The sequence below is a fragment of the Prionailurus viverrinus genome, chromosome B1 (genome assembly GCF_022837055.1).
Source record: "Prionailurus viverrinus isolate Anna chromosome B1, UM_Priviv_1.0, whole genome shotgun sequence".
Taxonomy (NCBI): domain Eukaryota; kingdom Metazoa; phylum Chordata; class Mammalia; order Carnivora; family Felidae; genus Prionailurus; species Prionailurus viverrinus.
This window is the reverse complement of record NC_062564.1, coordinates 6,191,448-6,208,495: the sequence shown is the minus strand read 5'-3', so window position 1 is coordinate 6,208,495 and position 17,048 is coordinate 6,191,448. Positions and strand designations below refer to the sequence as shown.

The 17,048-nt window shown below is 44.1% G+C and overlaps 2 protein-coding genes across 9 annotated transcripts in view; one reads left to right on the top strand and one right to left on the bottom strand.

The window, feature by feature from the left end:
- MCPH1 (microcephalin 1) overlaps nt 1–16,285 on the bottom strand; it is a 276,612-nt gene extending 260,327 nt beyond the window's left edge. For 2 of the 8 annotated variants that reach the window (XM_047855478.1, XM_047855483.1), the window contains exons 1-3: nt 14,905–15,796; nt 13,688–13,779; nt 4,893–5,011 (exon numbers count right to left, since the gene is read on the bottom strand). In XM_047855478.1, coding sequence (XP_047711434.1) covers nt 4,893–5,011; nt 13,688–13,779; nt 14,905–14,944 — 251 coding nt within the window. In that variant the 5' untranslated portion in view covers nt 14,945–15,796. Of the gene's footprint in view, nt 1–4,892; nt 5,012–13,687; nt 13,780–14,169; nt 14,326–14,904; nt 15,799–16,219 lie in introns of those variants that run through there. The other 6 variants (XM_047855480.1, XM_047855479.1, XM_047855484.1 and 3 more) reach the window with 6 other exon arrangements.
- Nucleotides 8,873–9,352, top strand: LOC125163393 (ubiquitin-conjugating enzyme E2 variant 2-like). Its single transcript, XM_047855032.1, has one exon. It carries the CDS (start codon nt 8,873–8,875, stop codon nt 9,350–9,352), a length of 480 nt encoding a protein of 159 aa, XP_047710988.1.
- Nucleotides 16,286–17,048: the final 763 nt, after the last annotated feature.

Below are 17,048 nucleotides of genomic sequence, written 5' to 3'. Positions count from 1 at the left end.
ACAGCCACCCCTTGTTTGCTCATTCTCTATGGCTCCTTTCACTACAAGAATTCAGTAGCTGAATAAAGACCACATGGCCCACAAAGCCTACAATAAAGGCACACCTCATGTTACTTACTTAGCTTTAATATGCAAATACTGCATCCTTTCCAAACTGGAAGGTGTGTGGCATCCCCACAGAGAGCAAGTCTATCAGCGCTATTTCTCCAACAGTATTTGTTCACTTCATGTCTCATTTTGGTAATACTCCCAATATTTCAAAATCTTTCAATACAATATTTTTACAGTGATCTGTGATCAGTGATCTTTGATATCACTACTGTAATTGTTCTGGAGTGCCACGAACCACACCCATCACGTAAGACAGTGAACTTGATAAATGTGTGTGTTCTGACTGTTCCACCAACCAAGCAGTGTGGCCATCTCCCTCTCCTCGGGCCTCCCTGTTCCCTGAGACACAACAGTACTGAAATTGAGCCAATTACAATATAAACCCCACAATGACCCCTAAATGGTCAAGTGAAGGGAAGAGTCACACATCTCTCACTTTAAATCAAAAGCTAGAAATGATTAAGCTTAGTGAGGAAGGTATGTCAAAAGCCAGAACAAACCAAAAACTACACCAAGCAGTTAGCCAAGTTGTGAATGCAAAGGAAAATTCTTGAAGGAAATTAAAAGGGCCAGGACAGTGAACATACAAATGATAAGAAAAGCCAACAGCCTTACTGCCGACAGGGAAAAAGTCTGAGTGGTCTGGATAAAAGATCAAACCAGCCACAACATTCCCTTAAGCCAAAGCCTAATCCAGAACAAAGCCCTAACTCTCTGTAACGCTATGAAGGTTGAGAGAGGTGAGGCAGCTGCAGAAGAAAAGTTTAAGGCCAGCAGAGGTTTGTCGGTGAGGATTAAGGAAAGAAGCCGTCTCTGTAGCATAAAAGCTCAAGGTGAAGCAGCACGTGCTGATGCAGAAGCTGCGGCAGGTTCTCCAGAAGATCTAGCGGAGATCATTAGTGACGGTGGCTACACCAAACAACAGATTTTCAGTGTCAGTGAAACAGCCTTCTGTTAGAACAAGATGCTACAGAGCTTTCCCCGCCAGAGAGAAGTCGATGCCTGGCTTCAGAGCTTCAAAGGAAGACGCTGTTGTCAGGGGCTAACGCAGCCGGTGCCTTAAGTGCAAGCCGATGCCCACGTACCATTCTGAAAATCCGCAGGCCCTTCAGAATTAGGCTACATCGACTCTGCCTGTGCTCTAGGACGAGAACAACACAGCCGATGGCAACACGTCTGTTTCCAACATGATTTACTGAGTATTGCGAACCCACTGTTGAGAGCTTATTGCTGAGAGGAAAAAAGATCCCTTTCAAACCACTGCTGCTCAATGACAGCGCACCTGGTCACCCAAGAGCTCTGATGGAGGCGCACAATGAGACGAATGCAGTTTTCACGCCTGTTAACACAGCATCCATTCCACAGCCCGTGGATCAAGGAATCATTTCAACTTCCACATCTTACTACTGAAGAAATGCATTTCACGAGGCTATAGATGCCATAGATGGTGATTCCTCTCATGGATCTGGGCAAAGTAACCTGAAGACCTTCCAGATCGGACTCACCACCCTAGATGCCATTAAGAACATCCGTGGCTCATGGGAAGAGGTCAAAATATCAGCATAAATAGGAGTCTGGAACAAGTGGACTCCAACCTTCATGGGTGACTTTGAGGAATTCAAGACTTCATGGAGGAAGTAGAGGCAAGATGTGGCGGAAGGAGCCAGAGAACGAGAGCCAGACGTAGAACCGAAGATGGGACTGAATCACTGTGCTCTCATGACCAAATGTGAACAAATGAGGAGTTGCTTCACGTGGAAGAAGAAAGAAAGGGGTTTCCTGAGATGGAATCTAGTCCTGGTGAAAATGATGTGAGGATTGTTGAAATGACAACAAAGGATTTAGAACACGACATAAACTGAGTTGAGAAAGCAGCAGCAGGCTTTGTGAGGATGGGCTCCAAAGCTGAAAGAAGTTCTACTGTGGGCAAAAAGCTATCAAACTGCCCCACGTGCTACGGAGAAACTGTCTGTGAAAGGAAGGACCAATCAACATGGCAAACTTCAACATTGTCTTATTTTAAGAAACTGCCACCCTGATCAGCCAGCAAGCCAAGCCATCAACACTGAGGCAAGCAAGACCCTGGACCAGCAAAAAGATTTTGACTGGAGGAAACCTCAGATGAAGATTAACATTTTCTTAGCAATAAACTATTTTTTAAAATTAACGAATGTACTTTTTTTAAACATAACATTATTGCACAGTTAAAAGACTACAGTACAGTGTAAACCTAAGTTTCATATGCACTGGGAAACCAAACACTTCATTTGACTCACTTTATTCGATATTTGCTTTATTGCAGAGGTCTTGAGCCAAAACCAAAATATATCCAAGGTATGCCTGTATTTACTATCTGTCATTTCAAAGAAAAACTTTACCAGTCCCTGATATACAGTTAGAATAACCAAGAAAAGAGGAGGAAATGGGACAGAAAAGATATTTGAAGAAATAATGGCCAAAAACTAATCCTGTTTTTAGAAACCAGTACATAACCTTACATATTCAAAAAGCTCAATGAAATATACACAGAATCTACTAAAATCTAAGAATCTACTCACCATACCTAAACACTTACATTCACCTTCTGAAAACCAAAGACCATGAGAAAAAGTGGAAAGACATCAGAGAAAAAAAGACACACTACTTATAATGGAGAAATGATTTGAATGACTACAGGGTTCTCAAAGAACACCAGAGGACAGAAGACTACAGGAAAAACCTTTTAAGTAATTCGGGGTGGGGGAGAAACTGTCAAATTGGAACTGCACATCCATGGAAAATATGATTCACAAGTAATGATGGAATTAAGGACATTTTCAGAGAAAGAAAACTAAGAAAATTTGAAGAGACATGCTAACCTGAAAGAACTTAAGGGGGAAAGTATCAATAACAGTAACCTTTGGAGATTTCAATATCCCATTCAATAATGGACAGATCTACGGGCACCTGGGTGGCTCAGTTGGTTAAGTGTCTGAGTCTTGATTTCAGCTCAGGTTATAATCTCACGGTCATGGCGTTGAGCCCTCTGTCAGGCTCTGCACCTGCCTTTACTCAACCTATTTGCCACAGCTGATCATTATCCCCTCCTTGACAGCTTTCTAGAATCCCATCCTCACTCGTTTTCCTTCTCAACACCCCAACACTAGAGTGATCAACCTTGGAACCTCTTCTCTTCCCTATCTACACTTCCTGAGAGATCACAGCCAGACTTATGGCTTTAAACAACATCTGTATACAGAAGACTCCCACATTTTAATCTCCAACCTCCCCCAGGAGCTCCACACTCATATATCCAACTGCCTACCTGACACCTCCACAGGGGTGTCTAATAAACACCCCAAATTCAGCATATCCAAATAGAACTAATGACCTGCCCCTCAAAACCTGGTGCTTCTGAGGCCTTCCCAGTCTCAGTAAACAGCAAACCGTATTTCTGGTTCCTCGGGCCAAACACCTCACAGTCACCCTTGATTCTTCCCCTGCTCTACAAACGCATCCAAATCCTCAGATCTAGTGTGGCACTACTTTCAAAAATATATCCTGAATCTGACCATTCTTCGTGACCACATCACTGCCACCATGGTCCAGGTGACATCTCTAGGCTGGATGCTCAGGAGCCTCCAACCACTTTCCTGCTGCTGTCCCACACACTTCTCTCCTCACACCCCACAAGACCCCATGTCATCTGATGCCCCACTGCCCTCTGGCCTCAGTCTCCACTTCTCACCTTAACTGCACCTGTCACGGGCTCAACTACGTTCCCCACAAAATTCATATGAAGTCTCAACCCCAAGTACATCAGAATGTAACTGTACAGTTGCCTCTTGAACTACATGGGGGTTAGGGGCACCAACCCCTCACTGTGCAATCAAAAATCCATGTGTAACTTTTGACTCCCCCAAAACTTAACTACTAATAACCTACTGTTGAACAGAAGCCTTACTGATAACAAGCAATTAACACTTATTTTGTAGTGTTATATGTATTATATACTGTATTCTTAATACCTAATTTCTTAATTTTCATCAGTATTTTGAGGCTGCAGTTTATCTGTGAGTTTTTTCAAATTCTTGCAAATCTCCGAAAAATGTTGATTTTATTGAAAAAACAATTCATGTAGAGGTGGACCTGCACAGTTCAAATACTTTTTTCCCCAAGTGTCAAGTATAGTTGGAGATACTGCCTTTAAAGAGACAATTAAGGTTAAATGAGATCACTAGGGTGGGCCCTAATCCATTACAACTGGTGTCCTTAGAAGAAGAGGAGATTAGGATGGACGGATGGACAGATGCATGCATGCACACACACACACACACACACACACACACACACACACACCAGAAGACACAGACAGAGAGAAGACAGCCATCAGCAAACCAAGGAGAGCGGCCTCAGGAGGAAGCAGTCCCGCCAACACTTTGACCTCGGCTTCTAACCCCCAGGACAGTGAGAAAAGAACATCGGTTGTGTAGGCCTCGCGTGCAGCACTTCAGTCTGGCAGCCCTGGCCGCACCACATTTACGCCCTTGTCTCTTCGGTACACCAAGTACGCGTGTCCCAGGGCCTGCGCAGTCACCTTCCCCGTGGGCAGGGCTGTGGATTCTACTACATCCATTTTCAGCTGCTGAAATGGAGGCTTGAGGGTATTAAATGACTTGCCCAAGTAAGGCAAGAGAAAAGACCAAATCAAATTTTATCTGGTTCTGTGATGTATGTGAACTATCTCCACACCTGACCGATACTCAATACAGAGAAAAAATACAGAGAAAAAATAAACTCACTTTTCGACCCAGAGCACCGAGACAAGCTTCACCCCTCTCTTCTGCGCTTTGTCCCAAGTGCTCTGGTATCCATCTTTGAACACCACATGAGTTACTTGTTTGTTAAAAGTTTTTGAAACCTGTAGACAAAAGGCAGAAAACAAAATGTAAATTACCACTTATGAACAATTGGATAAGTAAAGTTGATCAAAAAGGACACTTTGTTCAATATTTGTCAAAAGGAAAACATCTAAACTGCCCACCCCAGCAATTCCATTTCTCAGAATCTGTCACACAAAACTACTCTAACAAATGCACCAAGCCACTTAAAAAACCTATCTGCTCCAGTTAGGATGGTGTGTTATGCGTGTGTTTATCTCTACTCCCTCTCAAAAAACCTCTGACGTGAAGAGTTAGAGTTGGCAACGCGTTTTCAGTAGAGAGCATGGGAGCCGAGTCAGATAATTAAGGACATTTAAGATAAGCTTTCTACACCAAAGACATAAACAAAAAGAAATTCACAGGAAACAGACAATAAAGAGAATACTTATGAAATTAAAACACTTATTTAACATATTTGGAAGGAAATAACATTCATTTAAATCTTCAGAAGATACTGTGCTCATGAAAAATTAAGATGGGGAAAATATTTTTTTAAAAGGATCAGAAAACTAAAGAGCTCTTGGAAATTAACAATATCATGCCATAAGTTAAAAAAAAAAATGCTTATAGAAATGCTGGACAATAATATACTTGAGAAACTCTCCCCTGAAGGACAACAAAAAGACAAGGAGATGGATGCAATAGAAGATAAGTAATAACATCAGCTCAGACCAGGAGAATGAGGAGCTAAGTAAGACTAGTTGAAGAAATACAAGAATAGAGAAAATGGAAAAGAAATCAGTAAAGAAATAATCCAAGAAAAACTTCTCAAATGAAAGGGCATGGATTCTAGATCAAAAGAATCCCTAAGGGCCCAGCATGAGAATGAAAGCAGTGCCACACTGAGCATATTATCATGACATTTTAGTAGAGCCGGAGTAAAGAAAGATTTAATATTCTTTAAAGGTGAAGGTGGGGATAAATCACACTCAGTGAGACACGACAATGGCATCAAGTTTCCCAAAAGCAATCTGGAAGTCAGAAACAATGGAAAAGTGCCTTCAAGGAAAAATAATACACGCCTAGCAATTCACAATCAGCTAAAGTATCAATCAAAGGTAAAGAAAGGTATAATAAAGGCATGTTCAAACTCATAGTGTCAAAGAATTTTCCTCTTCTATGTAATCTTTCCAGAAATAGAAGTCATCCAATACATAATTCTTTCAACAACAGTTAATTTTATCAAGATAATATATGCACACTGTTGGGAAATATAAAGGTAAATATCAAAAGAAACATAAAACTGATCTGAAAAAGGCTGCCTTAATAAAACAGAATGAGAAGTGTAGACCAAAGGATTGTTGGTTTCTCTTTGTTTTTACTATGAACTTCACAGCACTGCAAAATTGTCCTTTTAAGCAACATGTATGTATTGTTTTGATAAAATACACAAACATATCTGTCTATCTACCTACCAGAAGGCCATGGAGAGCTGTTGAGGCAGTGAGGGATTATTACTGAGCCAAGATTCTAGGTACAGATGGACACAATCAGAAGAGTTTAGCATTCTGGGTTATTCTTTTCCTAGGGCTTTGTCAAATTTGGCAAACACTGCATAGCACTTCTAAATGCCTCTGAGGACAAGGGGGACAAAAATTGGACTGCCGGCCTCAGAATGGGAAAAGGGAATCTGGCAAAGCCCTCACATCTTGGATGGAGACCCCAAAGGGCTGATACAGAAGCAAGGGTGAACCACACCTACAGGGACCCACACAGGTCTACAGTCCAGTTTTAAATAATCTCCAATCCTGCAACTGGATTAAGATAATCCTGGATTATGAGCACTAAAAACATCATGACTGAAGCAAACATGAATCTATTTTGAAAAAAGAAAATACAATTCTAGGTCTCAAACTAATGCTGAACAATTTTAAATATATACAATACTCAACTAAAAAACAAAAGCAAAACAAAAAAATGCCCAACAACAAACAAAATATCAAGCTTATCTAGAGATGAAGTGAGAACATAAACCACTAGATAAAACAGAAAAGCAGACCTAGATGCTGCAACTTACCCAACAAAGCCTTGTGGAACACAGGGAAAGCCCAGCTTCAGGAGAAATGCAGAAGTACAATGCTGTGGAGAGTTTAGCTAAGCTACTCCAGGGTACTGCTGCCGTGGCATCCATTTTGTTTGGCCAAGCAGCCTGCAGGGGTCTTAAACCAGCACTAACCCCTCATGCAAGCACACACCCTAGATAGCCCCCAAGGTCACAAGCAAATGTCAGTTCCCCGGGGGAACCTTGTGACCAACCATCTCCTTCACCTCCAAGGTCCTTTCCCTTGTGTACCCCTTAAATAAGATCCCATGGAGCTACCAAAACCTTACTCTTTGATGTGAATTGACTAATCCATCCCCAGCCTAGGAAGCCCAAAGCATCCATCCTTGAGGCCTGCCTTCTCTCTGGCTGCACCCTGCCCTGACCTCCCCATGTGGCCCCTCCAGGTATGTCATGTACCTCCTCCAGGACCTGTTAATAATAAACTGTTTCAGTTTCTCTATGGCTTGTTGTTGAACTGTGTTCACCATCCAGCACCTTGAGTTCCACTTAACAAATGTTAATTTAACAATGTCATAAAAAAAATGCATATATAAAAAGAAGGTTGAATATCAATGCACCCATCTGAAAAAGCTGGAAAAAGAGCAACTAATTAAAACCAAAGACTGAGTTAGGTGATTATAAAAATAAGGCCAGAATTAATACAAATGAAAAGGAGGATCAAGAACACCAAAAGATGGTTCTTTGGAGAAACTAATAAAGTCAGTAAAACCCAGATAAACGTTATAAGGAAAATAAGAGAGAAGGTACAAATAACCACTATCAGTATGAAGAAGGTATCACTATAGATCATGAAGACATTAAAAGATTCAAACCAGAATATTATGAATAGCTTTGATCCAATAAATTTGAAAATTTTAGATAAAATGGATACATTTCTAAGAAAAAAATAGCTTTCTAAAATCACTTATAAGAATAGAAAAAATGCATAATCCTGTTTTCAAACAAATTAAAAACTGTAACAGAAAGTTTTTTAAAAAATCTACAAAGAAAACGCCAGGACTAGTTGGCTTCATCAGCAAATTATATCAAAAATTTTAAAAATAAATAATACCAAACCACACCATCTTAGAATAAAAAGGAGTCACAATTCTGCAACTTGTTTTATAAAACCAGCACACTAGTACTAAACCACAGGAACAGAAAATGACTAGCCAGTATCACTCCCTGAATATTTGCAAAAAAGAAAAAGAAAGCAAACTGTACCAACAATTATACAGAAAGGATAATACAACCCCACCCCTTGAGTTTATTCCATGACTACAAAGTTGGTTAACATTGAAATAAATGGTTATTCACTACGTTAACAAAGTAAAAATCTTAAGATCATCTCACTACGTGCAGGAAACACATTTGATGAAATCAGAAAGTGGATTCATGAAGAAAACTCTTAGCAAGTTGGGACCTGATGTTAAAAAAAACTGCATTAGGCATACAATAGGTCTTATATATGTAATCTAAAAAACAAAACAGACTCATAAATACAGAGAACTGGTGGGTACCAGAGGATAGAGGGGTGAGGAAATGGGCAAAATATGTGAAGGTATAAACTTCCAGTTACAAAATAAGTCATGGAGATGAAAAGTACACCATAGGGAATACAGTCAATAGTACTGTAATAACTTTGGTGCCAGATGGTAGCTGGATTTACCCTGGTGATCATTTCATAATATATATGTGTGGAATTCTATGTTATAAACCTGAAGCTAATATAATATTGTATGTCAACCACACTCCAATTAAAAAAAAATTGCATTAGGTGGGGCTACAGGAGAAAATGGTGGCCTCCACAGGAGTTAAAGTTCCTCCTCGTAATTTCCGCTTGTTGGAAGAACTTGAAGAAGGACAAAAAGGAGTAGGCGATGGTATGGTTAGCTGGGGCCTTGAAGATGATGAAGATATGACACCTCTAAGGTGGGAAGGCATGATTATTGGACCACCATGGACAAAAACAATATATAGCTTGAAAGCAGAATGTGGACCTAAATACCGAGAAGCTCCTCCATCAGTTAGATTTGTAACCAAAATTAATATGAATGGAATTAATAATTCCAGTAGAATGGTGGGTGCATGGAGTATACCAGTGTCAGCAAAATGGCAAAATTCATATAGCATTAAAGTTGTATTTCAAGAGCTAAGACGTCTCACGATGTCCAAAGAAAATGTGAAGCTTCCACAGCCACCAGAAGGACATACAACAATTAATTTCAGTGGATCTCAAACTTGTCTTAAATCAACAACCTTCTACTCATGTTAAATGACAATGCAAAACACCCACACATTAAGTAAAAGAATTCCAGGTGGGAAACATGACCTGGAAATTTGTGAGAATATATTTAATATATGTACACCATTATATTTTCAGCTTACAGGAGGAAAAACGCGGCACCATTTTTTTTCTCTTGTTAAGGCACTGTCATTTAACCATAAACCTCGAGTACTCAGAATTCAGGTTTACAAGATGAAAGCACGGAGAATCAGATGCTATGGAAGCATGTTTCTGAAAAGTAAAAAAATCTCAAAAAGGAAAAACAGAAATGGCATGCTTTATCCATCTTAGTGCAAGAGATTCAAGTTGAAATTGTCTCAAGTAGCAGGTACAATGATTCTCATCACAAATTGTGTTAATTTTTGAAGTGGTGTCGGTGCTGACCACTAGTAGTATCAAAAATATGTTCAGGATTGTTTTGATACCTGTATTTATAATAAAAAAATGTTGTGGGGGAAGCCGATGGGTATCTGTTAAAAGCCATTCCTGTGTGTTACGTGTAACAGACATGGTAAATATTTGTTTACAATCTTTGATAAAACATGCATTTAAGAGAAATCAACAAAAAAGGAAACAGGTATATGGATATGTGATTTCGAGATTAAAGTTAGTCTTAAAATGTAAAAAGAAAAAAAAACTGCATTAGGTGAAAATTTCAAAAGTTTTCCCTTGAGTAGAGGAACCAGACAGATGCCTGATATATGCACTCTATTCAACACTGGTCCTCACCAGTGCAGTACATCAAGAAAAAGAAATAAAAGGTATGAGGATTAGAAAAATAGAAATAAAATTAGAAAAAAATAGAAATAAAAATAGAAATAAAATTCAAAAAATTGAATATTATGTGTACATAATATTCAATTGTGTACTTTTTTTAAATCCTAAAAAAGCCCTATCTCATAAATGATTTTGCTAAGTCTTCTGCACACAAGGCAGATATGCAAAAATTAACTATTTCTATATACAAGTAACAGAAAAAGGAATTTAGAAGATGCCATTTATTTATTAAAAAAAAATTTTTTTTAGCGTTTATTTATTTTTGAGACAGAGAGAGACAGAGCATGAACGGGGGAAGGTCAGAGAGAAAAGGAGACACAGAATCTGAAACAAGCTCCAGGCTCTGAGCTGTCAGCACAGAGCCCGACACGGGGCTCGAACTCACGGACTGTGAGAACGTGACCTGAGCCGAAGTAAGACACTTAACCGACTGAGCCACCCAGGTGCCCCAGAAGATGCCATTTATAATAGCATCAAAACTGCCCAGAGAAAACTATGAAACATTACTTAAAGAAATTAAAGAAACCAAAATCAACAAAGGCATACAGGTTCATGGGCTGGAAAATTCAATTTCATAAAAATGTCAGTTCTCTCCATACTGGTCTATTTTTATCAATCCTAATCCCATTCAAAAATTTTTAAAAGCTTTACGCTGTACACTGATAAACTGATTCTTATTTATTTGGAAAAGCAAAAGTCAAAGAACAGCCAGGACACCTTGGAAGGAAAAAAAAGAAAGACTTCTGAAGTTTCATTATAAAGAACACTTAAGACTGGTTTGTCATGAGAACAGATACACAGATACAGAAACATATGGTGAACTGACTGATGACAAAGGTATTACTTCGGAGACCAGTTAAAGGAGATTTGTCAATGAATGGTGCTAAGATAAAAGAATATTCACATGGAAAAAAATGAAACAACTCTTTCATACCATGTATAAAAACCAATTCCAGATGCACCGTAAATCTAGATGTAAAAGGCAAAATAAGGCTTTCAGAAAATAACACAGGAGAAATCTTCATAACCTTGGTATAGGCACAGACAGTTGTGTTTTTTTAAACAAGACCCACACAACAAAGCTCACCACAAAGAAATAATCTGGGTTACAATTATCGACAAAAGATACCATAGAGAAGATGAAAAGACAAACCACAGAGTTAACTGAAAATCTTGCAATTCATATGGCCAGAAAAGATTCTGGTCAACTGAAAAATAGAGAGAATGCTTACAAATCAAGAAGGAAAAACCCAATGGAAATTAAGAGCTGGAGCCCTGAACAGACTCAAAATAAATATACGAAATCATGCAGAAAGATAGAATTTCAAGCCATGATGATATACCACCAGACACGCACCAGATGCGGACAGGAAAGACAAAACCAAGTACAGTTGGCAGTGGGGCTCTCGAACGCTGCTAGAAGTAACAGGTGTCAAGTCGGAACCATCGCTGTCTCCCTCAGATGTGAAAATGGCCTATCACACAGGAAAACTGCTTGTTTTCAGAGGATACATACTGAACCTGTTTGGGGGCAAATTTTATCTGGGACTTACTTTCAAACAGTTTAGGAAAAAACACTTTCACACGTAAATATACTGCATAGAAGAAACGATGACGCAACAAGTATGTTAAGATGTTAACAATTATTGAGTCAGGGTGCCTGGGTGGCTCAGTCGGTTGAGCGGCCGACTTCAGCTCAGGTCACGATCTCGCGGTCCGTGAGTTCGAGCCTCATGTTGGGCTCTGGGCTGATGGCTCAGAGCCTGGAGCCTGCTTCTGATTCTGTGTCTCCCTCTCTTTCTGTCCCTCCCCCATTCATTCTGTCTGTCTCTCTCTGTCTCAAAAATAAATAAACGTTAAAAAAATTAAAAAAAAAAATTGAGTCACTCTGTTCAACTTTTCTATCTGAAAATTTTCTCAATTAAAAGGTGAGAAACAGGGGCGCCTGGCGGGGCTCAGCCAGTTAAGCATCTGACTCTTGGTCTCGGCTCAGGTTATGATCTCAAGGTCCGCGTCAGGCTCTGCACCAACAGCGTGGTGATTCTCTCCCTCTCTCTGCCCTTCCCCTGCTCGCTCTCACTCTCTCAAAAATAAACAACCTTAAAGAAAAAAAAAAAAGAGAAAAAAAAAAGATCCAAGGAGATCTAAGATCTTAATACTACTCTTTTTTTTTTTTTTTTTTTTTTTTTTTTTTAAGTTTATCACTTTTGAGAGAGAGACAGAGTATGAGCAGGGGAGGGCCAGAGAGAGAGGGGTAGACACAGAATCCAAAGCAGGCTCCAGGCTCCGAGCTGTCAGGACAGAGCCTCACGCGGGGCTCAAACTCACAATCCACAAGATCAAGACCTGAGCTGAAGTCGGACGCTCAACCGTCTGAGCCACCCAGGCACCCCTTAATACTACGATTAAAGGCCATTTTGTCAGCTCCCACACTCCATGGCCTTTTTCTCAGCCAGTGTAATTTGTTTTAGCCCAAGTCTGCAGCAGGTATCAAAACAAAGCCTTTGAATTTTTTTTTTTCAATGTTTTTTATTTATTTTTGGGACAGAGAGAGACAGAGCATGAACGGGGGAGGGGCAGAGAGAGAGGGAGACACAGAATCGGAAACAGGCTCCAGGCTCTGAGCCATCAGCCCAGAGCCCGACGCGGGGCTCGAACTCACGGACTGCGAGATCGTGACCTGGCTGAAGTCGGACGCTTAACCGACTGTGCCACCCAGGCACCCCCCCTTTTTTTTTTTTTAATTTTTTTTTTTAATTTTTTTTTTTTTTTAAAACAAAGCCTTTGATCTCTCCATCAGGGAAGGGACTAAGACAACAAAATTTAGAAGCACCCTCTCTGCCCGTAGGTGAATGCCACCCTGGGTTTTACACCCTGGGTGCCTCTCTTGCCTCAGCCTAAACTCTGGCCCTGCCTTCAACGATCTCCTCACCAAGTTAATGGTTTTAAAGTTCCATCTTTGAAGTTCATCCCTCTTCTGACGCGAAGACTTGTTTTCCAGAATCTCCCGGCATTCTCCTTTCGTCCCTGGGTCCAGGGCTCCCGTCACCTGTCCTCCACACACTAAACAGGCTCCACTCTCAGCACCTTGCATCCTAAACACCTGAGCCATGACACCTGGCCCACAGGGTCTTGCCCCTAAAATGTTACCTCTAGCCTTAACTATCTCAAATTCCCTACGTGTGGATCCAAATGTCCGTCAGATGTTTTCAATAGGCCCAAATTCGCAATCTTTCCCTTAAAAGATTCCTTCCTCCTCCTCTATTTCTCACTTCGGCCAACAACATCCTGCATCCAATTAACCAATGGCAGAAGCCCCGTGTCTATCCTAGAGTCTCCTCTCACCACCCACAAAACCAACCGTTCTGTAATCCTACTGTTATAATGTGGTCCTATCATGCAACGTGGCCCACCCGCCACCTACCCACCGCCTTTGTCCTTCTTCCTTTGTGTTCTAAGCAGTAACTCCCAAAACAAGAAAATCCAAGTATTTCTATCACGTAAAGAGGACTGCCACGCGCAGCCGGGGGAAAATGAGTTTCTCACCTTTGCTCCCATGTCCACAAGTTGGTTTGTAAATGTCTTTGAATAATTTTCTGTTCCGTTTACTGACCAGACTTCAACATAGGCCACTACATCTGAAAACAAACAAGATATTAACACGCAACCGATTTAGGGCTCCTGGGTGGCTGGTGGGTTAAGGATCCGACTTCCGCTCGGGTCATGATCTCACAGTTCCTGGGCGTCGAGCTGAGAGCTCCCAGCCTGCTTGGGAGTCTCTTTCTCTCTATCAAAAATTAACAAATACTAAAAAAAAATTTTTTTAAAAACCCACGACATGTAATATATTTGAAATTCTAACATTCCTCTCCAAGGATTTCAACAGATTTTCATCTTGTTCTACTTACATCAAAAAGTAAATTTAAAGCTTCTTCTAACAAACACCTACGCCAAACAGCATCAGTGCTACTACGGTTCTTAAAACTTCAAGCCAAGAACAACTTTATTCATGCGCATGTGGGGCTTACCTTCTTAACGCTGGATGCTCTTCCCAAATTCCTAAACCCTGCTTAACTCCCCAAATTCCCAAACCGTGCTCAACTTTCCTAGGGAAGAGCATGTTCTCCACAAAGGACCATACAACCACCCAACTTTACACTGTGTACAGGGGGGCAGCCCCCGCATCCACAGAGGGTGGTGACACACGGGACTCAAGGACAGCCCCACACCCAATAGGGGCGGTGACAGCACCGCACTGGGGGACAGTCGCCTCCATGCCCCACAGGATAACCCCCCACTCGCCAAAGGGGCACCCCACAGGGACAGTGACAGTACTGGACTCGGAGAGCCGCCCTCCCCACAGGGACACCCCACAGGGACGATAGCAGTACTGGACTCGGGGACAGTCCCCGCCACACCGCACAGGGATGGTGACAGCCCCCCACTCCCCACAGGGACACCCCACAGGGATGGTGACGGTACTGGACTCGGGGACAGCCCCCCACTCCCTACAGGTGCACCCCACAGGGACGGTGACGGTAGCGGACTCGGGGACAGCCCCCCACTCTCCACAGGGACGGTGAGAACACCGCACACAGGGACAGCCTCCCTCCACAGGATGCCAGGCTGACTTCCGGAAAGGCCAAGCTCGCGTCCCCACGAGCCCCGCGAGCTCCGTCCACACGCTCGCCGAGATCTGGGCGCCCGCCGTCAAGCCCGCCCGCCGCCTCCGACTCAACTCAGAGTGCGGGAATTCCCCTCACCTTTCAAGACCCCGCCGCCTGGCGTCCCGGGAGCCTCCATGAGAGACCCGCAACACGCGAACCCGCTGCACCGTCCCAGGCCGCGCTAGCCAAGAGCGGGTGGCACTGAGCATGCGCAGGACTGACGCGCGCCCCTCCCCTCCGGCTCTGAGGAAATCTGCTAATCCGCGTTTTCTAAACAGCCCGGGGAGGAGGAGCGTTGGTAAAGTCCCAGCTCGCGTTAAAGGAGACCGAGGGGCTTTTCCAGCGCCCAGACTCGGATTCGTCCAGCAGCCTAATAACGCTGGTCAGCGTCCCCCTCTGCGAGTCTTTCGGTCCTCTCGGAAATTACGAGGACGGGTGTCCCCCAAAATCCCCGAATCAAACCCTTCTGTCTCCGTAAGGACACTTGGAAGCTTCCCGGAGCCACATCTGGCGCACCAGGGAGCGGCGGACGCTTAGGAGGCACAGTCCTAGGTCGCAGGCCGGATGGGACTTCCGAGAGATAACTGCTCAGAATCTCCTACAGCGAAGTCTCACCCTCCCCCGCGCGCACCGACTCCTCGTGTGCCGCCCTGTAGTCGGCGCACGGAGTTCCGGTTCGGGGAGCCAGGCCTCTACTCCTCCGCGTGCGCGAGAGCTCGTGGGGCCAGGGGCACCTCTAGAGACCCCGGGCCTCGGATCCCGCGGTGGGGTGGGGGGAACCCCGGGCCTCACATCCTATCGGGGGGAATCCTGGACCTCAGATCCTGCGGGGGCTTGGAGGGCGAAGGGGAACCGGGTCTCAGACTCCAGTAGGGCGATACCTCAGATCTTGAGTGGGGGGGGGGGGGGTGGGAGGGGGGTGAAGGGAATCGGGGTCTCAGACCCCGCTAGGGGGATCCCGGACCTCAGATCCCGCAGGACTAGACCTCAGGCCCTGCGGGGGGGGGGGGTGGTTTCAGACATCGCTGGGGGGTGGGGGAACCCCAGACTTAAGATGCCCACTTGGGAGAGGAGAGAGAGCCGAGTCTCTGGCTCCACTGGGATGACGCTGGGACTCAAATCCCGCGGGGAGGCGGGGCGACAGGGATCCGGGTCTCAGACCCCTGGGGGGGGGGGGTGGACCCTAGACCTCAGATGCCTGCCGGAGGTACGCTGGACCTCAGACCCTGCGGGGGCGGGGAGAGCCGAGTCTCAGACCCCGCTGGGGGGACCTCGGACCTCAGATCCCACGGGGGCACGCTGGACCTCAGATCTTGTGGGAGGCGGGGGAGCCAGCTTTCAGACCCCGCGGGGGGGCTCTGGGGACCCAGGGTCCCAGATCCTTTGTGGGGCGAGGGGAGCCTGGTCTCACCCGTCTATGGGGATCCCGCACATCGACCCAGCGAGAGGATGTGGGACCCCGGGCCGCAGATCCCGGCTAGAGATGTACCCTAAACCTCTGACTACCGAGGCGGGGTGAGGGCGCGGGGAGCCTTGCCGGGCCATCCCACTCGCGTTTTGCCGCCCGCAAATCCCGGAGCGGACTTCTCCGGGCGGGATCGGGCGAACCTGGGAGGGAGCGGGGAAGACCAGCGTTGGTGAACAGCCTTGTAGCAGCGCGGTTGAGCCTCCCCGGGATTCAAACCTCCCGCCCTTTGAGCTCCGCCCACTCCCGCAGGGCCCACCCCGGGCACTGCGCGCACGCGTGCTGCTGGGAGCTGCTGGCTTTGGCTGGGCTGCGCGAGCTCCCACGTGTTCCTGGAGAGGACTTTTAGGGCTGGGAAGGGCTTGCTTGGTTTGTGTTTAATCTCCCTGAAACACTAAATCAGTTAAAGGGTCCATGCCGTCTGTATTAAAGGATGAACCACCGAATGTATAAAAACCTTCATTTCCAATGATTTCAGCCCCATCTTTGTGTTTTATCCTGTAGAACACATCCCATTCCGGAGCTAAGTGGAAAACAATTTTAAAGTTAAAGGGACTTCCTTGTAACCTAATGATTAGAGTACGGGCTCCATTTTGGAGTCAGACTGGACTTGGACTTTGGAAACTACTATCCACCACTTACTAGCTGTGAGGTACTGATGTGAGTCACTGAAACTTTTCAAGTTTCATTCTCCTGTTAAAACAAACGAACAGGGGCGCCTGGGTGGCGCAGTCGGTTAAGCGTCCGACTTCAGCCAGGTCACGATCTCGCGGTC